Source organism: Nicotiana tabacum, chromosome 16 (genome assembly GCF_000715075.1).
Source record: "Nicotiana tabacum cultivar K326 chromosome 16, ASM71507v2, whole genome shotgun sequence".
Taxonomy (NCBI): Eukaryota; Viridiplantae; Streptophyta; class Magnoliopsida; order Solanales; family Solanaceae; genus Nicotiana; species Nicotiana tabacum.
This window is the reverse complement of record NC_134095.1, coordinates 26,252,878-26,279,191: the sequence shown is the minus strand read 5'-3', so window position 1 is coordinate 26,279,191 and position 26,314 is coordinate 26,252,878. Positions and strand designations below refer to the sequence as shown.

The following is a 26,314-nucleotide window of genomic DNA, read 5'->3' as shown; positions in this document are numbered from 1 at the left end:
TAGAGATTGCATATACTGCAATGAAGCTAGTCATACGACATTAGATATAATTCTGAATTTTATCTAGAGTATTAACAATTGGTGCGAAAGTAAGAGAACCGTAGTTTATTTTTGTTGTTATTTGGAAGAAATTAAAAATTAATTTTTATATATAGTTGTTTATGCTAAGCTGACATATAGGATCCACTCAAGCAATTAGAATCTTCCACATAGAGAAAAAGCATGAAGAAAAAAGGAAGAAACTTCAGAGTAGGATATGCACGTTGCCAACTTGGTACGTATGGTAAACAAATCTTGATTTTGTTGTGATTAAATAAGATATTAATTAAATGAAATATATATATTAAATGCGTAGTGTGATGTTAGATAAACATATATCAGAAAAATGATGTCCAACTATTCAAGATAAGGTCCAACACATGAAGACCATGTGGATCCCATCCATTATATAATAGTAAAGTAATTTCTATTACATACGCATAATAATTGCGTATTTAGCATGATCATAACTCGTGATTCACACCTCAATCAAATTCCTAATAGAATTTTACCAATTTAGAAATGCATAACATACATAAATTGTTAAATTTACTATATAACCAATTGATAATAAGTAATTTCGTTTTATGTAGATTAATTAAAGGGCAAGCTAATAGGAGTAATTTGATATAAACGAGTGTGATATAGGGTGTATTTGGTATGAAGGAAAATATTTTCCAAAAAATGTTTTCTAATTTTTTCATGTTTGGTTGGTTTAAATGTTTTGGAAAATATTTTTCTTATGAACTCATTTTCCTTCAATTGGAGGAAAATATTTTCCTTAGCAAGAGAAGGGAAAATATTTTCCAAAACTCATTCTCAACCTTCCTCGCCCTCACCACCCCACCCACCCTCTCTCTCCAAAAACGGCTTTTTTTCTTTCAAATTTCAATTTTTCTGCTACCACCCACCCTACTACCCCTCCACCCCACCTCACCCCCCCACCCACAATAACCTTTTTTTTTTGCAATTTTAAATTTTTATTTTTTCGTTTTTCTGCACCACCCACTCCCCCGGCCTGCACAATTTTTTTTTTTTTTTTGTAATTTCAAATTTCTGCTTTTTTCATTTTTCTGCCCCTCCCCCCTCCCGAAAAAAATATTTTTTAAATATATTTTCAGTTTTAGTTTTTATTTATTTATCGGTTTAAAGGTTCAAAATTTTACAAGTTCCAAAGTTATGAGTTTGGAGGTTTATGTGTTTGGAAGTTTACGGGTTCGAAATTTCGCGATTTCGAAAGTTTATCGGTTCGAAAGTTTATGAAATTTGTGGATTCGGAAGGTTGTTGGTTTGAAAATTTATGGCTTCATGTTTATTATATCTAAATTATTGATGAATACTCTTGAGACCAAAAAACGAATAAAATTACTACTTGTTTTCCAACAAAACATTTTCTTGGAAAACATTTTCCATGGATTCCGTTCTACCAAACACCCCCATAGTCCCACACTTTTCTTTCCTTTCAAGAGCATCCATTATAGGATGTAGATTAAAGGGTAAGCTTCCGACATAATTGATAATCACAAAATAACATTAGAAACAGTAAACCTTATGCTTATAGATTTATTATTAATTAACTGTAGAAACCTCAATCAATTAGGTGAACGTCATGGCATACTGTAACAATATATGTAAATCATACATTACCGCGGAACTACCAACTGTTTTATAATGCAGTAAAAAGAAGAAAAAATATTAACACACTATCGGAAACAGCATCTCTGTCCAATTGAATAGGGGTAAGGACGATATATACACTAACCTTCTTAGACATCACTTTATGAGATTTTACTGAATCGTTATTATTGTTGTACTTGGCAAATGTTGAGATAGACCAACCCAAACATACAGCTAAGATAGGCCAACCCAAACATACTAATATGATATTATTTGTTTAAGCCAAATTATATGATTTTTTTTTAAAAGGCCTTACATTTAAGAATATTATTATTGCACTTTTTATGTAACTTCTTTTTCTTTTTCGCCATTAATGTAAAACTTTTATTCGTACACCTAATCATCGGCCCATCAACAAGACCCTATATCGACAATTTAAGGGGAAGTGCACAGTTAGCCAGTAATAAGACATGTATTTACTTTTAAGCCACTGTTTAAAATGTCTTTAATCTTTTGCCACTACTTTAATAAACTTTTACCTGCCCGGACGAAAATACCCTTCTGCTATAATTTGTTGAAACCTACGCTCTCTACTGAAACCTATAAAAATTAAGGACACTTGGTCCTAAAGTTAGAGTTGGAAGTTCAAAAATTAAAGACAGATAGTCCTTAACTTAGAGTTACAAGCACAGAAATTAAGGACATGTAGCCCTGAACTTAGAGTTACAAGTTCAAAAATTAAGGACACGTAATCCTAAACTTAGAGTTACAAGCTCAAAAACTAAGGACAGGTAGTCCTTAACTTAGACTTACAAGCTCATAAATTAAGGACATCTAGTCCTGAACTTAGTCCTGAACTTAGTCGGAGGAGTAGGAGTAAGGACACTACCGTCTTTTTATATTAATTTTAATAGACTAGTGATTACTTTTGCTCAACATTAAAAATGTTGGATAAAAAATAAATATCATTTTAAAAAGTGACTACCCCATGCAATTTTTACGACAATTTACAACAATTGAGCTATCAACAAGCCCCCGAACTAAGCACCTAGTAATTACTCCTTAAACTAAGTTCCACACGCCCATCAATTGAGCTATCAAAGCCAATCAAAGTAAGTTCTATATGGCCATAAACCACTTAAAAATATCAAAAAACTTTTGAATTATATATTTTACACTTTATTTAATTTAAAAACAAGTGCAAAATTTGCTAGGTATTTATCCCATTCTTTAGGTATGAGTCAAAGTTATATGTTAATAGAAGCGTTATATCCCCTATAAATACATCCACGCGTTGCGTTTGAGCAATCTAGTATTTACTGTTACAGCTAATAACACACCCACCCAAGCAATTTCTATCACTTCTCAAATCTCTACGCGTGTATCCCTATTTCTCTCTCCTATATATAACCGACTCCCTTCTCTTGCTCTTTCTTTCTCTCCTTTCATTACTAAAACAAAGCATTTTCCCCACACTTTTATCGCCATTTGAAGAATCCTTTTAAGATAACCCACGCTACAAAACGTAAAAAGATCACAGCTTTTCTTTTTCTTTTCTATTTGGGTTTTCGTGTTCAAAGATCTTAACTTTTTCTGTTTTTGTTTCTGGGATTAGAGATTAGTAGTACTAGCTTTTCAATTTGTGATACTGGTATTAAAGATTTAAAAATCTCTTTTGATTATTTTGGATAAATTTTCTTTCTTGAATTGGTTGGTGTAGTAATAAGGAGAGTGAGATTTGTGGGTTAAGGGGAATGAGGATGAAGGGTGAAATAGTTGGGTACAAGAGGGGAGTGGAAGAGGAGGAAGAAATTAACACAGAGGAAAATCAAACAGAAATGGTAGGTGGTGGGTTAGTACAGTCTAAGAAAACTGTAGTGGTGGGTTATGCTCTTACCTCCAAGAAAACTAAGAGTTTTTTGCAGCCTAAGCTTGAATGTCTTGCTAGGTAATCTTTTCTTCTTTCTTTTGTTGATTCATTTTCATAGATATTTGAGCTTCTTGAATTTAGAACAATAGTAGATGTAATTGGAATAAGAATATTCCATTTTTACTTTGTGTGGCCAACATAGCTGGGGAACATTCTGGAGGGTCTGTAACCTCTGACAGATAGATATTTTTGGTGAATAGTATATGTGAATTTTAAATTCTTGAAAGTATTACTAATTGATTTACTGGTCGCTTTCTATGAAATGACCCTTAACTAATGCTGTGATAATTATTCATAGTGGACAGTGAACATTTCAATTGATTGTAAGTGTCTTTGCTGTTCAGGTTTTATTTATTCTCCCTCTTTCCCATACAGCATGCCTACTATTTGAGATTAAACATCTTTTTCTATGACTACTGTTTATTAATACTTGTTAACTTTTTTTTTAACTGTGAAAATTTGTGATTTATAGTAATTTAAATTAAGGAATTGATGTACAAATATACAAAGAAATTAGATGCCACTGATGCTTCACTCCGAGTTCCATTCTTCTAGGAGCAGAGGGATTATCTCCTTCCCTTTTTTCGGGGGAGGGAGGAATTGAACCTCCCAGTCTGTTTTTCCTTTTCTTGATAATGGTATTTCTTCAAATTCTGGCACCCCAAAGACTCTACTGATCTAGGCATGACAATGGTGCGGGCAAGGTGGTTTTGGGGTGTCGAAGCTTTACTCCCATCACTGCCTGCCCCACCTGCCATGTTTTTGTTTACCTTCTATTGCTCCCTTCTTTATTTCAAACTGAATGTTATTTTCATTCATCTGTTTCCGTTGTTTCCATTGTTTCCGATTTTTGCCCGGCCAATTTTCATGTCAACTATTGTGTACGGATCAAAATTCTACTAAAAGAGGACGATGCTAGGCATGTGACAACAACAATGACCCAGTATAATCCCACAAGTGGGGTCTAGGGAGGGTAGTGTGTACGCAGACCTTACCCCTACCCTGGTGGGGTAGAGAGACTGTTTTCGATAGACCCTCAGCTCAAGAAGACGAAAAGAGATAATATATCAGTACTATCAGCAAAAAACCATAGAAATAATAACATCACGAGAACCAGTGAATAGATGGAAAGCAGAAATAATAACCAGTAAATAAGGCCCGACACTATGAAAATGGACGAGTAGCTGACCACTAGCAGCCTAAGACTAAATCCTATCAGCCTAGCCTCACACTGGTAGACTAAATATGCTCAACTACCTCATAATCTACAACCTTAATGCGGTGTTGTCAAAGGTGCACTTAAAGCGCGCGTAATTCCTGAAGCGAGGCTCAAAATACGTTGAGCGCTTCGCCTCGCTTTGTGGGCACTTTAGTGTGGGATCAAAGCTCTAAGGCATACTCTTCCTTGCCAATGAGTGTAATCTTGAAAAGACGACCTTAAACAATTGATATTTCATTTTATCGAGAATTTTTTTTTTCATTTCTTTGTCCATATAATTGCTATTCATGCTTATAATGATTAGTCTTGGACTACATGCATATTTTTACTTTTTCTCCTGTTGCGCCTTTTTTCATTGAAACCCACGCTTTATTTGCGCTTTGCGCTTAAAGCCCTAACGGACCTTAGAGCTTTTTTGCGCCTTTCCCCTTTGATAACACTGCCTTAATGCTCGACCTCCATAGCTTCCTATCGAGTGCCATGTCCTCGGAGATCTGAAGTCTCGCCATATCCCGCTTGATCACCTCTCCCCAATACTTCTTAGGCCGCCCTCTACCTCTCATCGTTGCCACCAACGTCAACCGCTCGCACCTCCTTACCGGGCCATCCAAGCTTCTCCTCTGGAGGTGCCCAAACCATCTGAGCCTCGCTTCCTGCATCTTGTCATTAATAGAAGCCACGCCACCTTCTCCCGAATATCTTCATTCATAATCTTATCCATCCTAGTGTGCCCGCACATCCATCTTAACATCCTCATTTCTGCTACTTTCATCTTCTGGGTATGTGTGTTCTTCACTGGCCGACACTCAGTCCCATACAACATGGCCGGCCTAACCACCGCTCCATAAAACTTACCTCTGAGTAGCAGAGACACTTTCTTGTCGCACAAGATTCCAGATGCTAACCTCAATTCCATCCACCCCACCTCTATACGGTGTGTGACATCCTAGGCATGTGAGTAGAACACATTTTGCACCATAGTTCTTGCAACATCAGAATTGACACCCTTTTTTGGCGTAATGGTTAGTGAGAAGCTGGAATTGCATTACCTAGTGCTTCAAAGAAAATTTCATTTGCATGTGACCTTCTCCAAGTACGGGGTGGACCAGCTGGTAGATTTGCTCATTCATTCTTCTCTCTGTTGTTTCTTGAAGATTCTGCCTTCAGAAAGATGGAACTAAATGAGAGTAGAGAGATAAGAGAGACATGGGGAAGAACAGATTCACAGGGGTCTGAAAACCTAAAACTAGCATGTTCATTTGTGCCACTTTCCTAGGAGAAAAGGAAAAAAAATATGGCCAGTGTATCTTTGCTGAGAGTCCCTCTATCTCTGCCCCCACAGGTATTCACCTTATCAAGATCTCAAATCAATGATGGGGTATGTTTGGCACCTCCTAAATGGGCGTCCAAGTTGGACCGAACTCTTTGTCAGGCTATGGTTCCCTCAAAGTTTTGTCCTTTCTCTATCTCCCGAAAAAACCATTTTAGCTAAAAATTCATTTTGGGTTGGAACGAATCGTGTGATAATCTGTAAGAAATTCTTTATCTATTTTTAGAAAATTAGAAGACAAGAACAAAAGACAAAGAAATGAGCCTGGTCTCGCCTCATTGAATTGCCATTCGTTCATGTGATTATCAAATAGTGCTCTCTAATGCAGTCTTGTGCAAGTTATTTTCATACTTTGGATTGTGAATGCTGTATGATGGCTGCTGTTGAACTACTCCTATTATATTCCGATTTCTGAAATGTAAAGTTGGTCATTTAACTACAATTACAAATGTCTCTGAGAACCAGAACTGAAATTAATCTTAAAACTGATGAATGATGATCCCATTCACTTTTCCACCATTCCATTACCTGATTTTGCTTCAATCAATTTTCTACACAAACTTCTTTTGCTCAAGTCTTACGCTAATGTCCACATAGATTCAAAAAGCAATTGCAACCTGGTGGCTAACCTTGCTCATAAATTATGCAGGTCTAAGGGAATATTATTTGTTGCTATTGATCAGAGCAAACCCCTTTCAGATCAAGGCCCTTTTGACATTGTGCTCCATAAGGCAAGTATTCTACCTTTTCTAATTCCTCAGTGTATTTCTCCTTCTTGTTGGAATGTATATGCTTTGTGTTTTAATTCTATTCACTATCAAATATCTTTTCCAAAACATCTTTCTTTCTTGGGTGTATATGCTTGTATAGCTAATCGTTATAGCTTCTCCCCTGAGAATTTCGTTCTAGAATATGTCACTGTCTGTCTTTTCTGACATTCTCGTGCTCTGTATTTCTTGCAGTTGTCAGGAAGCAAGTGGCGGCGTATTCTCGAGGTTGGTTCATTTGAAAGCTTTCTTTTTGTGTGTGTTATTCACAGAATCCTGTAAGAAACAGTTGACATGCATGTTTGGACAAATCTGTAATAATTATAGGCTACAATATAATGCAATTACGTGGATTAGACATGCATTGGCAGTGGTTTGTGAGACGAGCTCTCTTTTTGCTTAAACTTGTTCCATCTGACATAACTTGCAGACTGCTATCTCTTCCCTCGGTCATGAATCGTGAACAGTGACAATATGTCTCCTTCGTGGACAGATTAGCTGATTGCAGATAGGATTCCTGGTTTCCATAAATGGATTCTGTTATTCCAGGGCTCATCGCCAATCCTTATATCAGCTTAAGAGGAGAGCACTAACCTAATCAATGTTTTATAATCTTCGGTATTTTTCCTTTTAGGTGCTGCTTTGATGTTCCCCAACTTGCTTGGGATCATTTTTGTTGTTGTTGTTTGATGTTGTCTTATCTGACTGGTGTGTTGGTTACTTGCCCATGCTGGATCACGAATTTTTAAGTCTGTTGTTTTGGAAGAATGATCGTTGACTGCAGCTGTGAGAATAATTGTCTTAACTCTTATTACACTTATTTTGGTCATTATTGTCTTATGGTGAAATGGTAGATTTATTCTAGACTGAAAGTTACAACTCAATTGGACTGTTTGTTGCTGCTATATTTCCACTGTTAGCTCGTACTAATTTTGTGATAGTCTAGAAAGGCGAATGCACTGTGTGCTCCGATCACGTTATTTACATCCTGGGGTTTAACTGCTGTTTGCTTCTGTAGAGCCTATATCTAGTTTAATCAATGTATTTGAAAACACTATTATTTTCCTCCTTACCTCTTTCTTTGCTTTATATGAAGGAATATAGGCTAACACATCCAGATGTCACAGTCCTCGACCCTCCGGATGCCATACAGAATGTATACAATCGCCAATACATGCTTGAAGATGTTGCAGACCTGAACTTGTCGGACAGCTACGGTAATTTTTCCTGTCTTGTTATGATCATTTGATAATTATTACTGCTAAGGTTACATGCAATTGTGGCCATTGATGATTTCTTTTTTAGCTTGAAGAAGTGGGGACGGCCAATGTCAGGCTGCTGTGTAAGGGGGTTTAAGGGTGGGTTTGCCATATAACCAGAAAAAAGAAGGATTAACTTGTTTTTGATTGCTTAATAGGTAAAGTTGGTGTTCCAAGGCAACTGGTTATTGAGAAAGATTCTTCATCTATTTCAGATGCAGTGAGTAAAGCTGGACTGAGACTTCCTCTTGGTATGTATTTTCTTTTCCTCTTCGTCTTTAATCAACTGATCTTTGGGCAGTTGCCACTTTATAAACTCAATAAGCTTCATACCTCGGTAAAGGTAGGTGTAGGCATCAAAATTGCAGCTGTGTAACTTACTGGGGACAAGCATTTGAATACTTTGAACAAGATGTCTTCCAAACTTGAGCAATATGTAGGCAAAGTGATCCATTCACACAATTTTCCTGAATTGAGCTGCTTTTATCTTCTCAGTTGCAAAGCCTTTGGCTGCTAAGTCCCATGAGTTGTCGCTAGCCTATGATAAGTTCTCTCTTCAGATGCTTGAACCCCCACTTGTCCTACAGGAATTTATCAACCATGGTACGTATATTAGTTGAAAATCTTCAATATGCAGTTGTTTTATGAGTCATCTAGTTGCTGATTATGTATTTTTTTTCCTTTTGTAGGAGGAATTCTGTTTAAGGTATACATTGTTGGGGAAGCAATTAAGGTTGTTAGACGATTCAGTTTACCTGATGTTAGCAAACGTGAGCTGTCAAAAAACCCTGGGGTTTTTCGATTCCCAAGAGTTTCTTGTGCTGCTGCATCTGCTGATGAAGCAGATTTAGACCCTTGTGTCGGGGGTGAGCCATCTTTTCCCTCAGCTACTCTGTGTCTGGATACATCGAGTACATCATAGTTGCTTTAGATATATAGATGCACCGTTATGGCATACACCAAACAGATGAAAAATAAGTTGTTTTTTATATTTCTTTTTTATTTAATCATTTGAAGAGCTGGACATCCCTAATTCTCAAGGCGTATCTTGTTGAGAATTCTCTAGGACCATGAGCTGCTAAAAACTTTGGGATCGTGGGGTTACAGGAATTGAATTTGGAAGGAGTTCCTTTAACTATGATTTTGAACCTCTAGTGACAAGCTTTTACCTTTTTGCACTTTCTTCGCCCCAATAAATTAGACTTTTTTTTCTAATTTATTCATCAGAAAATCTGTCCCTTACTCCTTGAAATGGAAATGCTCTTGCTTCAACATTTCAGACTATTGTTTTAAACACTTATTTAACTAACACAATACACTAATGCTTTTTAATATCTTATTGTTGAACCCTGCAACTTAGAGTAGGTTTGACTAACTGGGATGTAGAGAGCATTTGCTGGTTAATAACCTTCCTCTGTCAGTTCTTAGAAGTGCTTTAGATGAATTACACTGCGACGATGTTGTATTATAAGGATTACAAGGAAGAAGGGATTGTTTAGGAAGGAAGGTAATAGTCATGATGGTGCTCTGGTATATAATTCTGTTTGAAGTCGTTAGCAGATAGAGCACTCAATCTCTAAGTCCGAAGTTTAGAAGCTACAGATATAGAGCTCTGTTAGACTGTTACATACTGTATTTACTTCATGTTAGTGAATCAGACCAGTGATTGCTATATTACCTTGGTGAATAGTATACTTCCTCGGGAAGATACGTGCTGTGGAGATAACATTTAATTATGGATATGTAGTTGTAGAGAACTGAAGTAAATCATGGAAAGTGGTCATGATTATTTTCACTTTTTATCGTTTGCAGAGCTTCCTCCACGACCATTACTTGAGAAGCTTGCTAAGGAACTTCGGCGCAGACTGGTACTTTACTTTCTGTTTTCTCTTTCCGTCATAAACTGTGTTGGAAATGATGCTTGGTGCTTGTTTTACAGTTTCTGTATTCTTGTCTTCATTTTTTTTTCCCGCTGTATCAATAAGGCAAAAACTCTAACATTATTGCAATGTTTTGTGCAGGGTCTCCGGCTCTTCAACTTGGATATAATTAGGGAGCTTGGGACCAAAGACCGATTTTACGTCATAGATATTAATTACTTTCCTGGTAAGAAAAGCCTTCTAAGGGGAATTACACTCTCTAGAGTTAAAAGTAGTTGATTGTCAAGAAAATTTCACCTGAAAGTCATGACTGCAACATATTTGTATTGTGCTGGCAGGTTATGGGAAAATGCCAGAATATGAACACATATTTACTGATTTTCTCCTCAGCCTGGTGAAGCAGAAACAATGAGGAATTGAGAAATCCATTTCTGGTTAACTATAATTTCCGGTGAAAATGTCATAAGGAATTTATCCACCCGCCAGTACGTGGAGGGATAGAACTGATTACTGTGCAATTCCTAAAAGCTGGTAGAAGATGCGGTGGTGAAGTGCAGAGAAGTTCCATTAGCCTTCTAGCATGAATGCTGGATGAAGGTTGTTCTTTGGAAACTCGCTCGTTGTACACAAATCCAATTGTTGACCTTGGGATCCAGCTTAGTTTCCGCTGTCTTTTTTTCTTTTTCTTTTGGGGGCATAAAGCAGTTCTATTCTTTCTTCTGGTTGGGGTGGAATTTTGTAGGAAAAGCCCTGCTGTGTCTGCATTCTCGGATGGGTGGTCTTTGATAGGTAGTCAAAAGCTGTGCCACCTTGTAAAAATGCCTTTTACAGTAGGAACATACATGTACATTCTTGACTTTTCTGTTCTACTCCAACTCTTGGGAAAGTTTGGTCTTTCGTGTTCTCTTGCTATGAATTTCGTCTACTTGAGCCGAGGGTCTATCGGAAACAGTCTCTCTATTCCGAGGTAATAAGGTTTGTGTACACACTACCATTTTCAGACCCTACTTGTTGTCATCGTCGTCTTGGCTTTGCAACATAGTTTAGCGTGTTAAACACAAAGGTGAGACTTTGAATCCAAGATGTAAAAGCTTGGAAGCTTTATAGAGCTTTAACCGGAGAGTGCTTACATATATTAATCTTCAAGTTTAGGGCAAGGGGAAGATGACCATGCGACGCTGTGGATAAGTACGCCTCTGCTCTTCCGATGAAGCATATGAATAAGCAGGATTTGTAGCACAAACATAGTATACGCCCAACACATTGAGTAGTTAAATGTGTTCTTGAAATAGTCTTGTAACAAGTATAAAACGAAAAGGTAATAAAGGAGAAAACACCTCGTTTCTTCAAAAAATGTTCAATTTGTTGGGGAAAAGACTTTTTTTTGATAGAACTTTAACTGACGAAAACATAAAAAGATGGAGAAATGTTTGATTATACATTTCTTGTTCCTCAGGAAAACATGGGTATTGCTCTCTTTTACACTCAAGTTTGCACCATGTTACTTTCTTTCTTTCTTGTTTTCCCTTTCTAAGATTTAGTCCGGAGAAATAAGAGGTTATGTTATTTTAGCAAATTCTGAATTGGCAGTTTCACAAATTTGTTGCAAGCATTCTTCTTCACAATGTCTAAAAAAGTGTAAAGAGTTTGTGTTCTTGAAAGACCCATAAATTTTGCCCATGCCGGATCACTAGGTTACTCATTTCCACTCACCAATCTGACAGGAAGAAGAGTATAGCAACGTATAATTAATTCTCCTACTTGGGATTTAGCTGATGCATAAGAATATGCATTAAAAAATAAGAATATTTTCATGCTTTCTAAAATATTTTTGTAAAAAAGAAAGAGAGATAAAGAAGTTAGGCTTAAACTCGACCCATCTTCCATCAATATGAGTTTAACCAGTTATAACCCAAACGAAGTTAACCATCTGACTTTATAGCATAACATACTACTTTATTGAAATTGGCATTCCCTTGCTTAGGTCGAGTAAGCTACTACTAGGATATCTTTCAGCATTAGAAAGGTTTAACAAAAAAAAAAAGCATAGTGCACAAGGTATCTAGCGTTCATATAGGATTCGAAAAAGAACCGTACCTAAGAGATGTGATAGATTGTTTACTCAAATATAAGTATTAGTGACTATTTACACGGCTCGAAACCATGATTTATAGGTCACACGGAGAAGGTATTCATTGTTTATTATCTCTATTTTGTGTTTAGCACCAGCTAATACATTTTCTTGAATATGCTAGCTAGACGCAATTTCACATAGACTACTATAGTAATCGCACTTCTATAATTACTTTCATTACGTCAAAAAGAAACTCGTAATTTTGATAAACATTTCTAATCACCTGCCAAATCATAAAAGACTAAAATTGAACTTGTAGTAATATTCAACGGGCAAGAGCAAAATAGTAAGTGAAAATTCTCAAGTATCAAATGGAAAACACCATTACTCAAAACGCAAATGACAAATTAACAATTACAGAAAATTACTCGGTTTTGGGCTCAGAAGCGGGTTGACCCGATTCATCAGTAGCAAATGACCACTCAGGAGGTAACGCAGGCAATGGAGGATAAACAGCGGGTCCACGTCGAATGTCCCAAGCTTGAGTCTTCCGTGGGCGTGTCTTCTTGTGGTGAGCAGTGGCCTTCTTCTGTGGCCTTGACGAACACTCAATTGCCAATCCTCCTACACTTTTCGGTGCCGCCGCCAACTTGGTAGCTCCGCCGTAGAAACCGGTGGTTGAAACAGTTGAAGAACGCGGCAACACCGCCATTTTCAACCCGAATATCGCCGAGGCTGACATTTTTTACTCCACAGGTTTTCTTCTTTTTTTCTGGTTCTGTTTGGGACCTTTGAAATTGGATTGCCTTTGTTATCTTTCTGCTGATTTAACTTTGCTGCCCGTACGCCGTCGTATTAGGTATTTGGGCCTAGAGCCTCTTGGCGTGAAAGGACGCATTTGCATCTATACCCGCTTTTTGGGTCACGTTTTAACTTGTGTCTGTTTTGCAAAAAAAATTGCAAGCATACCCACTTTTCCGCGTAACTTCAGCATACGGGACTGAAGTAGCAAAGACAATCACACAAAACTTCAGCATTCTAGTAGACGGGACTGAAGTAGCAAGTGTGCTGAAGTTTTTATTAGTAATTGCTGAACTTAAGCATAGTAGCTGAAGTTTTGTTCTCTATTTGCTGAAGTTTTTTTTTGCTGAAGTTTTTGTTTTGTAACTGTCGAACTTCAGCTCTAGAGCTGAAGTATTTGTTTTGTAACTGGCGAACTTCAGCTCTAGAGCTGGAGTTTTTGTTTGTAACTGGCGAACTTCATCTCTAGAGTCTTCTTCCCTTCATAATGATACAACTATTTCTGCTCTAACTTCGAGAAGATTTCCAGCGTCATCTTACTGAACTCCATCACTGAACAGCAAAACAAGCAATGAAAGTAATTTACTGTACTGATAGATTATGCAATAGTTAATGGAAACTGCTCTCGATGAAACGGAAACGTTGTGGTATGTCATCCCAACATTTGAAGAATAGAAGAATTACAATAAGACTTGACACCAATATGATGTTGCTAATGCCATGCGTTATCAAATAGGATCTATAGCTTGGTCGTAAACCAGCTGTATCAGCATTTAACTGATCATCTATTGCCACATTCAATTAAGCAAGAAGACTTTGATATTCTTCGGAGAGGCATTTATGATGCGAAATTGCACTGTATATTCCTATTTTTTTCTTCTGCATTGACAGAAATACAATCTGTGTAGTGTGACTTCAGAAATAGGTTGAGGGCGGATATAACTTTGAGGAGGAGGAGGAAAAGGAGGAGGAGAAAGAGGGCTGAAGTTGTTTTAAAAGTAGGTACAAGTTAAAACTTTTTAAAAAATGGGTATAGATTAAATGAGGGCGACCAAATAGGGCGCCTTTACGCTTGAAAGAAACTGGGGTGATCATTTGTTTCAGGCCCAAATCAGTCTGATCTTTCCTTCCTTAATCCACTAACTGAATCGTTAGTTCATTATTACATGCGTGTTGTTGTAATACTATTTAAAGAGTTTTTTGAATTATTTACTATAATTTCAACTTTCAACTTATTAATAGTATCAAAAGAAGTATTGGAGTTACATTCATGTGGTTGAGATTAGAGTTGAGACTCCCTTTACATCACTCAGGTGTAAGGTTTCAGCCTTACCAAAAGTCATTCCTTCTTCTAACTTTCACTCTTTAGCGGAAGCTTCACAAAACAAAGTTCTAAAAATAAAAAGTATAATTCCACGGAACAAAATCCTTGAGAAAGATAAAGGGTAAAAGGTAGAAATTATGATGTTCTATGGAGGAACTGCCAACTGAATCATATTGTTTGCAATGCGGTAACAAAACACGGGAAGAATTTCGAGCAAAAAATAGTAAGGGTTGATCAAGATAGCTAAGGAAACTATAAACATCACCAAATAGGTATATAGGTAGATTAATTTAATTGGTATCAACATTAAAGGTGTTTACCCTAAAAATTGGATAACAATTAAACTTATAATGTGGTGGTAACGATATGTGATTTCACCTAATACCAATCGATAAATGCAAAGAGTAATAATAGAAATTAACAATAATAAAAGGCGAATCTGTGTTTGAACAGGGCCCTCGAGCTTGAATACCCTCGAGCTAGTTATGCAAGAACAGTTAAAATCCAATAAGCTGATAAACAAAAGAGTGTAAATTGAATAGAGAATATTGTATTGTTTTGATATGCGTGAATGTAAGATGATTACAAAGTGATTAGGATCCCCTTTATATAGTAGAGGAATCCTATTTATGGTACAATTCTAATTACGGAAGTAAATCCCATGATTAACTAGATAACTGCCCTTGATTTGATTTGTTCCGAGATTTACGTGATGATCTTCGGCCAGTCACGAATATCTCGCTTTTCCATTGTTGTGCTTTGCTCGAAGTCTGTCATATTTGGTCTTGATCGCTGCTGGCCTCGATCTCGACAGGCACCTCGATCCTTGGACTCGATACCTCGTCTTTGTGCTTCGGTCTAATCCATTACTAGGCTAACCCTTGATGCATTTCCCTGGTCTTGATCAAATAGCACAATCGGGTAGGCCTGGTTTTAACCGTAGACAGAGAGTCCCCTCGTTTCTTGGAATGTAATTAGAAGAAATGAATTGAGCCTTCGATTTTGTACCTCGATCTATCATGACGTCACCCTCGTGAGGTAAGCGACGGAAGCGACCGAAACGTCCTATCGGTATAGTTCCCAAAATTATTAATGAGTGTCAGTTGGCGGTCGGCCACCAGTGCCTTTGAACCGTTGTCGTGAATCCTTAAATAGGTCTTCTTCTAACTTCCTCAAACTTTACTTTGAATTTTTCTTGTACTAATCTTCAAAATCCCTTTGAGTTATTCAAGTCTATCTGCAAATCTTCAAAGCTTTTCGCATCTTTTAAGCATTATCGTTCTGCATAGTCTCCTAGGCTTCGTTAGCAACCCTTCCTCAAAACACCAAACCTAATTTTCTTTTTCCTTCTTTCAACTTACAGAGATGGCAGAAACATCTAAAGTCGTTCCTCAAAAGGAAAAAGCTTCTTCATCGTGGTCGTCCGGCGATAAAACGCCGGTGGATCCGTGCCCTGAGGAGTGCGTTCCTGAGGGGGTATGTTATCTTACTTCCAACTTTAAAGTCAAGAAAACTTCCTGTGTCTCTGGTCGGTGTGAGCCAATGTTGAGATACATGTGCTCGATAACTAAGAGTGACCTTGAGCAGGTCAAGAAAGACTGTAATTGGGATAAGAAAGAGGTGGTGATCCCGACCCCTAAGGGAGATATCACTACCCACGTGAATGGGTTTCTAAGTGTTTACACTTACCCTTTTATACTGGGCCTTGTCGACCCTGTCATCCTTAACTTCTACCGCCAATACCAAATAACCCTAGGTCAGATTCACCCTTCCTTCTGGCGGATTGTCCTTTTGTTCCAATTTTTTGCGAGCAAAAAGGAAGGGACGCCTTTCACCTTCGACCTCCTCATCAGGCTGACCGTCTTTTTCAAGGTGGACTGATAAATCTTCAGCATCGGGTCACCAAGGTATTATTCTCGAGCGTTGATGAGGACAATGATCGAGGGTGGATGGGTCGATTCGTCCGAGGGAAGACCTCTGACCTAATTCCGCCCGAGAAGATGCCATTTCCCGAGAAGTGGAACATGAAGCGTAAGCTCAATTTTTCCTTTGGCTTTTATTCACTGTTTTGTTTCCTTTACTTCTCCTCATCGACATTTTGTTCTATGATGTAGCAGTTGTTTGGATGCCTGGTGTGATTTCTAACCTCGAGAGCTGGGTTCGGACCCTAGCTTCGACCTCTTCGTACGTTGAGAGCTCATGGCTCGATTTAGCAAGTGGCCGATGGGAGACCAAAAATCACGGTATGTCTTTCCTCTACGTATCTGATGGCTTTTGTTAGAATGTTTCCCTTCTATACTCACTTAGTTCTCTTTTATACAGGCCTCGGGAAAGATGCCGCCATGAGGCCCCCATCCAGGGAGGAAGAGGTTTCACTCCCGGTCCCGAAGCCGGTGAAGGAAAAGAAAAGAAAAAAGGTTTCGCCCTCCGATACTCCGAAGCCCAAGAAGAGCAAGGCTCATAGGTCAAAGAAAGACATTGTCATCCTGCCTGCTGATGTAGCTCAGTGGCTAAGGGAGGAAGAAGAGGAAGATGAAGATGCCTATTGCAGCTCGATCGAAGAAGAGTGCCAAGGCCCCAAAGGTCGTTGAACCAGTGATAATCAAAGAGGTTCAGCCTCGGATCGAGGATATCTCGGAAGATGGCCCGAACAAAGTCCCCGAGTCATCGGAGGCTAAAGATGCCTCTCGCCGTGATGAGCAATTGGCGGATGTGCCTGAAGGAACCGCTCCCGAGACTCTTCGAAATGAAGAGAACGCCCCAAGTGACTTGCTTGGGGCAATAGAAATTGGTGATTCACCGACCCTCCCCACATTTTTCGAGGGGCAAATTTAGGAAGCCCAGGATATAGAGACCCCTGATATGGGAACGACCCATGAAGGGGAGGACCTTTTCCGTTGTTGCTTCATGGGGGTCGAAGATGTTACCGACTTGGGTGATTCATCGAGTCTCTTTGACGAGGCTCAACGACTTCTGAGCCGGGTAAGCCTCAATTCCCTTCATCAATATTATGCTTGCATTTATTTCTTCTTGCATGATTTCCTTTCTTTCTTCGTAGGCCTTGACACTTCATCGGGAAGCATTTTCTAAATCGCGGTCAGAGCTGAGTCGATGCGAGGTCGATCTCAAAAAGCTCACGGAGGAGAGAGATGCCCTCAAACTTCTCAGTGGGCAAAAAGAAAAAGAGATCAAGGACCTCCGAGATAAATTAGCAACAGCTCATAAAGAGCAGACTGACTTGATTGAGCAGGTAATGTAAAGTTTTGGAAGCTCGATATATCAATTCGGGAACGACGACTAACACTTTGATCCTGCAGGTTCAGCAGAAAGCCGAAAAGATCGAGCAACTTCGTGAGGAGGCCAAATGAAGGAAGAGACTTTTGGATGGAAGCAAAATATGGACTGCCTTGCCTCGGAAAAAGATATTGCTCGAGCCAAACTATCGTCGGCCGAACATTAACTCCAAAGCATGAAGGAGGAAAGCTTGGCCCGAGCCAAGAAAATTGAGGAGCTCGAGGCTCGGCTGGCCGCCAAGCTTGCAAAGGCCACAACTGAGGCAGAAAGAGTAAATGCTGAAGCTGAGGCAATCGTGGCCGTGTACCGAGATGATGCTTAAGCTTCTCAAGCTAGAGCAAAAGAAGGTGGCTGACACCGCTCAGACTCGATCATACTAGGCCGTCGAGCATGCTAAGTATCAGTCTCGAAGAGAGACTCTCGAGGATATTTATGCTCATGGTTTTGACCTTGCTGTCGATATCGAGAACGCGAAAGTACTTGAGGCCGAAGCCAAAGCATTTCTCTTTCTGATGATGATGATTTCAGGAGCGCGAGTGGATTCGAGAGTGGAGGGGATTCTGATGACGATGACGCAGCTCCCCAAGAAAATTAGGCACTTAGGATTTTTTTTCCTTTTTGAAATTTTTATGTAGGATCCTGACCGATCCATGTAAATATTTTCATATATATATAAAACGTTTCCTTTCTTATCTCGGCTTTTTCCTTGTGAAAATTCCAATTTGCTTTTCGCCTTATGACAATTTTGATGTGCTTTATACCTTGTGAGGATTTTGACTCACTTTGTGCTTGTTTGTGAATGCAAAACTCAGGCACTTAGACTAATGCAGTCTCTAAAATCGAGTGAGTACTTGCTCGAACTCGAAGTAGAAGAACCCTTAGGTTTTAATTGCGTGAGGAGGACTTCTCGAACTCAAAAAATATAATGGCCCTTAGGCTCTTGAATTGGGCTGATATGGCCTCAAAAGAGTGGTTTTTTCCCTTTTCGGCTTAAAAAAATTATAAAAATTTGTCATGCCTTAGCACTAGGTAAATCTGTACCCATTAGGATTTTCGAGGGTTAGCATTATCGAAACCCTTTACTTATTTATGCCTTGGAATAAGCTTGTTCGAGAGTATGAACTATTTGGTACCACTTAAGGTTTTTGAGGGTTGATGTTATTGAAACCCTTTATAATTTTGCCGAGGATAGCCCTTTTAACCGGTTTATAGAAGTATTCGAAGGCCTATTTTCATTACGGAATTTGGACATCTCTGAGCCGTGTTAGTTTGGTCGTAGCCCTAGGATTTTCCCCTTGGGCTCATTTCCCAATTACTTCGAACTTGTTCGAAGTGTCAATCCCCGAGTGGGGTGGCATTGGCCTAAAAAATCGAGGATTGCCTTTTTAAGGTCTTATGATTTCGAAGTTTAATAATTCGAGCATGTCTATTTTCGGACGGCAGTCCCCGAGTACAGGGTTGATTGCTCGAGCTTTAGTTACAATTGGCACTTGAGCCAGTTTCTGCAATAGATCATAAGTATGAAGTTGTAAAGTAGAAATTTCACTAAGGCATAGAACATCTGATAAGGGAAAATACTTCTTTCAATAGATCATTCATGCGTACATGGTTTGCCATTAGGGCTCGAGCAATCTACATGGGTACGGTTCATTTGACCTTTTGGCCCTTTATGAAATTTACCTATCGAGATCGTGTTGACATGAAACATTTTCCTTGAAAACATAACATCCGAGGGTGATGCCCCCCAGTATTCGAGGTTGATTGTAAAGGAGCCTCGGATACTATTGAATTGCTCTAAGTTAGCACGAACAATGGTTGCCTCGTTAAAAACCTTGCCGGAAAAAATCATTTAGGATAAAAACCGGTCGAAGGGAAAAAAGTGCAACGCGTGCTATCAGACCTAACGACTTCGTTTTTGGAGAGAACTTCGATGCCTTTGATCGGACACCTACAACAAGTTAGTATAAAATACAAATGAAAAAAGGAGAAGGTCGTACCTTAGCAATAATATTGTTTGAGGAGTGATATGTTCCAATTATTTGGCCAATTGTTCGTTGTTCGTCGTGCCAAGTTTGTAAGATCCTTTTCCGACTATGTCGAGGACCGATATGGTCCCTCCCAGTTCAGACCGAGCTTTCCCTCATTTGGGTCTCGAGTGTTGATGGTGACTTTCCTCAGAACTAAGTCCCAAATTTTGAAGTGTCGAAGATTGGCTCTTCGATTGTAATATCTTTCGATTCGCTATTTCTGGGCGGCCATTCGAACAAGGCGGCTTCCCATTCTTCATCTAGCAACTCGAGGCTTGTATTTATAGTCTCTTGATTTGACTCTTCCGTTGTGTATCGAAACCTGATGCTAGGTTTTGGGACCTCGACCAGGATCAGAGCTTCGACGCCATATACTAAAGAGAATGGTATTACCCCCGTACTGGATTTTGACGTTGTCCGATATGTCCAAAGGACTTCGTGTAAAATTTCTCTCCATTTTCCCTTACGTTGTTCAATCTTTTCTTTAGATTCTGAATGATTGTCTTGTTTGTTGATTCGGCCTGTCCGTTCCCACTAGGATGATACGACATCGACAAGATCCTTTTTATTTTGTGATCTTTGAGGAACTTGGTTATTTTGCTGCCGATGAATTGTTTTTCATTGTCGCATACAATCTCGGCGGGTATCCCGAATCGGCATATGATGTGATCCCAAATGAAGTCTATAACTTCTTTTTCTCTGACTTTCTCGAAAGCCTGTGCTTTAACCCACTTAGAGAAATAGTCAGTCATAAATAAAATAAATTTAACTTTACCTGGGGCCGATGGTAGAGGGCCGATGATATCCATTCCCCATTTCATGAACGACCATGGGGATAATACTAAATAAAGTTGCTCCCCGGGCTGGTGGATGATCGGTGCATATCTTTTGCATTTGTCACATTTTCAAACGAATTCCTTAGTATCCCTTTCCATATTGGCCCAGTAGTACCCCGCTTTGATGACTTTGTGAACCAATGATTCGGCACTGGAATGGTTCCCGCAAGTACCTTCATGAATTTCTCGTAGCGTTGTCGGTGTCTCCCGAACCCAAACATATTGCCAACAGTCCGTCGAACATCCTCATGTATAATGTTCCATCTTCGGCCAATGTGAATCGTGCATCCTTAGTTCGCAGAGTCCTCAATTCCTTAGGGTCTGATGGAAGCTTCACGTTTTTCAAATACTCGATATATTTGTTCCTCCAATCCCAAGTTAGGCTTGTGGAATTTATTTAGGGTGTGGCCTTCTTCGACTACTGACTTTGAAAGTTGTACAATAGTCCCCGAGCTAATTTCGTCTTTTTCGACTGATGACCCCAAATTTGCAAGGGCATCGGCCTCACTGTTCTATTCTCGAGGTACATGTTGTAATGTCCATTATTTAAACCAGTGTAAGGTTACCTGCAGTTTGTCCAAGTACTTCTGCATTTGATATTCTCGAACCTCGTAGGTCCTATTGACTTGGTTATCAATAAGTAGGGATTCACACTTGAACTCGATGACCTCTGCTCCCAAGATTTTAGCCAGCTCGAGACCTGTGATCATGGCCTCATACTCCAACTTAGGGGTTTTGATAGATTGTCTAATTATATTTTCTGTGAGCGGTTTCGATCTGAAGACCTCGAGATGAACCGGCCTAAGGCGACTATACACCATGTTAATCTTTGTACGGCCTTAACATTGTCCACGACTATGATGTCTTCGATCGCCTTTATTTTATCGGGGTTGATCTCGATTCCCCGATTTGACACCGTAAAGCCGAGGAACTTGCCCGAACCAATCCCGAATGCACATTTCTCAGGATTGAGCTTCATGTTGTATTTTCTCAATATGTTGAAAGTTTCCTGCAAATGTGTCAAATGGTCCTCTGTGCGTAGGGACTTTACTAGCATAGTCAATATATACCTCCATTAATTTACCTATTTGTTCTTCAAACCTTCGATTCACTAGGTGTTGGTAAGTGGCACATGCATTTTTTAGCCCAAATGGAATTACATTATAACAGTAGGTTCCATACTTAGTGATGATGGAAGTCCCTGATCCGTCGGGTTCATTTGTATTTGATCGTACCGGAATAAGCGTCGAGAAAACTAAGGATCTCGTGGTAGGCCGTGGCATCGATCATGCGATCGATATTCGGTAGAGGAAAAGAGTCTTTGGGACATACTTTATTTAAATCTTTATAATCTACGCATATTCTCAGTTTGTTCCCCTTCTTGGGGAGTACAACTACGTTTATTAACCATTCTGGATATTTTACTTCCCGGATGGATCCTATTTTGAGAAGTTTAGTTACCTCGTCCTTGATGAATGCATGTTTTATCTCGGATGGGGGCCTTCTCTTTTGTTTTACTGATCTGAACTTTGGGTTCAGGCTCAAACGATGTATTGTGATCTCCGGTGGGATTCCTGTCATATCCAGGTGGGACCAAGCAAAACAATCAATGTTATTTAAAAGGAATTGAATGAGTTTTTTCCTGAGCTTGAGAGTTAACCCCAAGCCCAGGTATAGCTTTCGATTGGGAAGGTGCTCGATCAATATGATTTGTTTCAGCTCCTCGACCGTTGACTTCGTTGCATCAGAATCATCGGGGGTCATGAAGGTTCGAGGTATTATAAAATCTTCATCCTCGAAGATCTCCTGCTCCTCCGATGGGGCCGAGGCCGGTACCTGTGATTGCTATATGACTTCTTATTTTCCCTTTGGCTCTGATTCCTTTGCTGACGAAAGCGCCGATACTGGTACTACTTCGTTAACTACAAATATCTCTTTGGCGGCGGGTTGTTCGCAGTACACCGTTGGGAATTTCAAAACTTGATGGAGCGTCAAAGGTACTGCCATCATATTATGAATCCAAGGTCTTCCGAGCAGCTCGTTGTATCTCATATCACCTTCGATTACATGGAACTTTGTTTCTTGGATAGTCGCGACCACGTTTACTGGCAACATGATTTCCCCTTTAGTGGTTTCACTTGCCATGTTGAAACCGTTGAGTAATCGAGCTGCAGGCACAATTTGATCTTGGACACCGAGTTGCTCTATGACCCTCGATCAAATAATGCTTGTCGAGCTACCTGGATCAACTAACACACGTTTAACTTGAATTTTATTCATAAGGATAGATATTACTAGTGCATCGTTGTGAGGCTGTTCGATCCCTTCTGCATCCTCATCGTTGAAAGATAAAGTGTCTTCTGGTAAGTAGACTCGGGTGCGCTTCTCCCTTGTGATTGTCACTTTGGTGCATTTAATATCGGGCCTTGAGGAATGTCGACCCCACCAACGATCATATGAATCACATTGTGGTTCTTCCTGTTCGTTTTTCCTGTTTGCATCCCTGTCTCTGAAGTGATTTTGAGCTCGGTCACTCAAGAACTCTCGAAGATGGCCTTCGTTGAATAAATGAGCTACTTCCTCCCTTAATTATCTGCAGTCTTTGGTTTTGTGACCATGGGTTCCATGGTATTTGCATATTTGATTAGGGTTCCTTTGAGCCAGATCGGTCTGTAGGGGCTTGGGCCATCTAGTGTCCTTGATCCGTCCAATGGCTGATACAATACCCGATGCATCGATGCTGAAGTTGTATTCTGATAGTCGTGGTGCTTCTATGGGCTCGACATGTTTATCAAAACCACCTTTGCTCATAAGCCCAGGTCCTATATAGGTTTCTACAGATAATGCTAATGCAACAGTAAGTAAATGGAACATGGAACTTTTACGTGAAAAAATCCCTACTTAAGGGGATATAAAAACCACGACCTATACTGGTAGGATTTCAATGTCACTATGAGAAATATTTAGATTACAACCTATGCAATCCAGGAATTAAACTCTTAATCCCTTACTAATTTGTAATACACCTATTACAAGCCACTTTGCAATACACCTATTACAAAGACTTCAACTCACGACTAACTCTAGTTACAACACAAACACTAAAGGTTTATGGTTTACAAGGGGTTCCTAATTAATGCTTCTAGATAAGAAAAGTAGGAATTACAATGAAGAGAAATTACAAAGCTACAACTCAACTAAGGACATACAAGAGACTTGTTGTAGGAATTGGTCCGTAGTAGTATTGTACTTTGTTCTTGATGCATTTTAGAACTGAATGCTTGATTGTTAGATGCTTGAATAATTGAATTCTCTAAGTGTTCAAGTAATGTTTTGTTGTAATGTTTATTGTTAATACAACATAGATGACATCACTTGAATGATGTAATCATTTGGTTGGTCAATGAGAAGTGATTGTTGTACTGTGTTGCACAGTTTGCGTGTACAGTACAGGCAGTCACTTTCTAGCTGTAGATGATTGACTTCGTACTGATGTCAGGGGAACCCAAGGGGATCAGGTACCTGTGTTGATTATTTATCTTCTGAAGCCATAGTAATTCACATTAGCTTGAGTCCGTTGATTGAGTTGTGTACCAAGTGTATCAGGTTCCTTATTTGGATCTTTGACAGTAAGTTTGTTAGATCATCAAAACATGAAGCTAAGGTACTATATGTAGACATATAATTTTTGACCCGCCACGTCTTCAAGCTATATTAGCAGTTTCACATATTTTATATATTTATTTGAGTTATTTGAATTTTTCTAGGATTCTAATATACTATTTTTATTGTTATTTTAAAAAATATCGAAAACACAAAAATAGTTTCAAGTCTATTTACTTTAAGGTTAATTAGCACTTAATGTAGTAATACTATTTTCACCTTTTTTTATCTATTTTTATTTTCATATAATCTTGAAAAATACCAAAAAATAGTTTTACAATATAATATTATTTATTTTAGTTATGTATTTTATAGTATAGATTTTACATTATTCGTAGAAAAAAGAATTAAGATTTTGGGTTGGAAAGGCCCAATTTCGGACAGCCCTACACCATTACCCCATGTACCCAACCCACCTTTTGAGCCCAAATTCGGATGACCCATTTCCATTAGTCCACACAACCCCCATTAGATTTTATACCCCCTACCCTAATTAATTCTCCATATACACAAAAGGATCCTTAACCCTAATAATGGACAAACCTTAGAGACGAGACCCCCCCATCAGCCGCACCACCCCTAAGAACTCTATCATTTCTTTCTCTCATTCACATAAAAGGAGACTAACCCCCAACTTCCTCAAAAATGGAAGAATCCCCTAAGTATAATGTCCTAACCTAGACACACACATAGCAACACCCCATTCCTTCTACAAAAATCAGCAACAAAAAAAAGAAATAAAACCCCAATTTCTAGCGAATCAAACGATTAGGATCGACCTTTTACAGAAGAAGAACTCCAGGAAATTGAGTCGCATTTCAATCAGATACTAAAAGGCTTCAGAATTCCGCAGACTCATCCTCCATCGGCGATGGCGACGAATATCGCCAGAAAAGTCGACAGAGATTGCTGGAATCGCTTTTTGTTTTTAACTTCCAAAATGAAGCTACTAATTCGATTTCGTATTTGTCTCCTTGCACTAGAAGTCGGTCTCAGTGTAGTTATTCCTTTCGTTCTTCTACTCAAGAGATAACACCAAGGTCGTGGTCGAGTTTGCCGGTCCGAGTTCTTGTGGCGTCTCCATAGCTGTTTGGTTTGAATTTTGTCATCGTTTCGTGCATACAGTTGGTTCGAGCATATCTTTGTACTCACTATTTTACTCATTTAAAGAAAGCACATCTCACGTCTATTTCTTGACATCCTTCTCTTCTATTTTTGTGACCTTACATGCTTGTGAATTTTTAGTCGAATTGATCGTATGAGCTGATGTTATTTCACTTTAACATAGTTTCGTCTCATCTATGCTTCCTATGTTGGATCTTTTGAGTTTAAATTAACTACTCTTGGTTGGAAATTGCAGCAATCAACATGTTTTCTTAGCTTATTTAGTTGTTTGCTATTGATTTTCTTTTGCCATAGTTTAATTAGTTTAGATCACAAATCTATAGTGCATTCAATGATTAATATTAATTAAATATATGTTCTCTTCTCTGTTAGGCCAAATTTAGGCAGAAACTACGTGATTTATTTATGCTTTGTTCACCCTTTTTGCCTAGAGTTCATTAATCTCAAAATCTTAGGAACAATAAATTAAACAATTAAACATCGTAGCTTGCTTTAGGCACGATTAACAATAACTTTTCGTGGTCATGGTTACAGTTCTCGTGGCATGGTCACGATACATAATCCCCAATTCGAGTGTGCATTAAATAAACATGTTGTAAGTCGCGGGTGCATCTCATGTGACGCGGTTTGCAATGTGTACCAAAACAACAAGTGTACGACAATCGTGACTTGTTCTAGAAAATAATTCTATAAATATTATAAGTGGTTAGAAAGTTAAAAATACACGTAGGTTTAAAATGTGTAATAAATCAGATAATTAGTCCAATTAATAATAGTTGAGCGACCGTGCTAAAATCACGGAATCCGGGAATGCCTAACACCTTCTCCCAGGTTAACAGAATTCCTTACCCGGATTTTTGTGTTTTGCGGACCGTAAAACAAAGTCAAACTTTCTCGATTCGAGATTTTAAACTGGTGACTTGGGACACAATAAATTATCCCAAGTAGCGACTCTGAATTTGAATATAAATAATCCTTATTTCGGTTATTGTCACTTTAATTGGAAAAATCCCTATACCCTCTCTGGAAAAAGGTGGTGTGACAGCTCTTGCGACTCTGTTGGGGATAAGAACCCAAAACTTCTGGTTCATGGTTCAGAATTCGAGCTTAGAATAACTGTTATAATTGG

At 38.8% G+C, this 26,314-nt stretch overlaps 1 protein-coding gene across 1 annotated transcript; it reads left to right on the top strand.

Annotated features, from left to right (window-relative positions):
* Positions 1 to 2,905: 2,905 nt before the first annotated feature.
* Positions 2,906 to 10,927, top strand: LOC107764060 (inositol-tetrakisphosphate 1-kinase 3). The gene is made up of 10 exons (XM_016582584.2): positions 2,906 to 3,604; positions 6,785 to 6,866; positions 7,098 to 7,130; positions 7,999 to 8,119; positions 8,320 to 8,412; positions 8,657 to 8,764; positions 8,851 to 9,027; positions 9,974 to 10,029; positions 10,183 to 10,267; positions 10,380 to 10,927. Exons 1-10 carry the CDS (start codon positions 3,411 to 3,413, stop codon positions 10,451 to 10,453), a joined length of 1,023 nt encoding a protein of 340 aa, XP_016438070.2. The 5' UTR covers positions 2,906 to 3,410; the 3' UTR covers positions 10,454 to 10,927.
* Positions 10,928 to 26,314: the final 15,387 nt, after the last annotated feature.

What these genes read in the sequence shown, in the direction of transcription:
- LOC107764060 (XM_016582584.2), top strand. Translation starts at nt 3,411, where the DNA reads ATGAGGATGAAGGGTGAAATAGTTGGGTACAAGAGGGGAGTGGAAGAG. An exon ending in GAACTTGTCGGACAGCTACG is followed by an intron (nt 8,120 to 8,319) that starts GTAATTTTTCCT and finishes ATTGCTTAATAG; the next exon opens with GTAAAGTTGGTGTTCCAAGG. An exon ending in AGATATTAATTACTTTCCTG is followed by an intron (nt 10,268 to 10,379) that starts GTAAGAAAAGCC and finishes TTGTGCTGGCAG; the next exon opens with GTTATGGGAAAATGCCAGAA.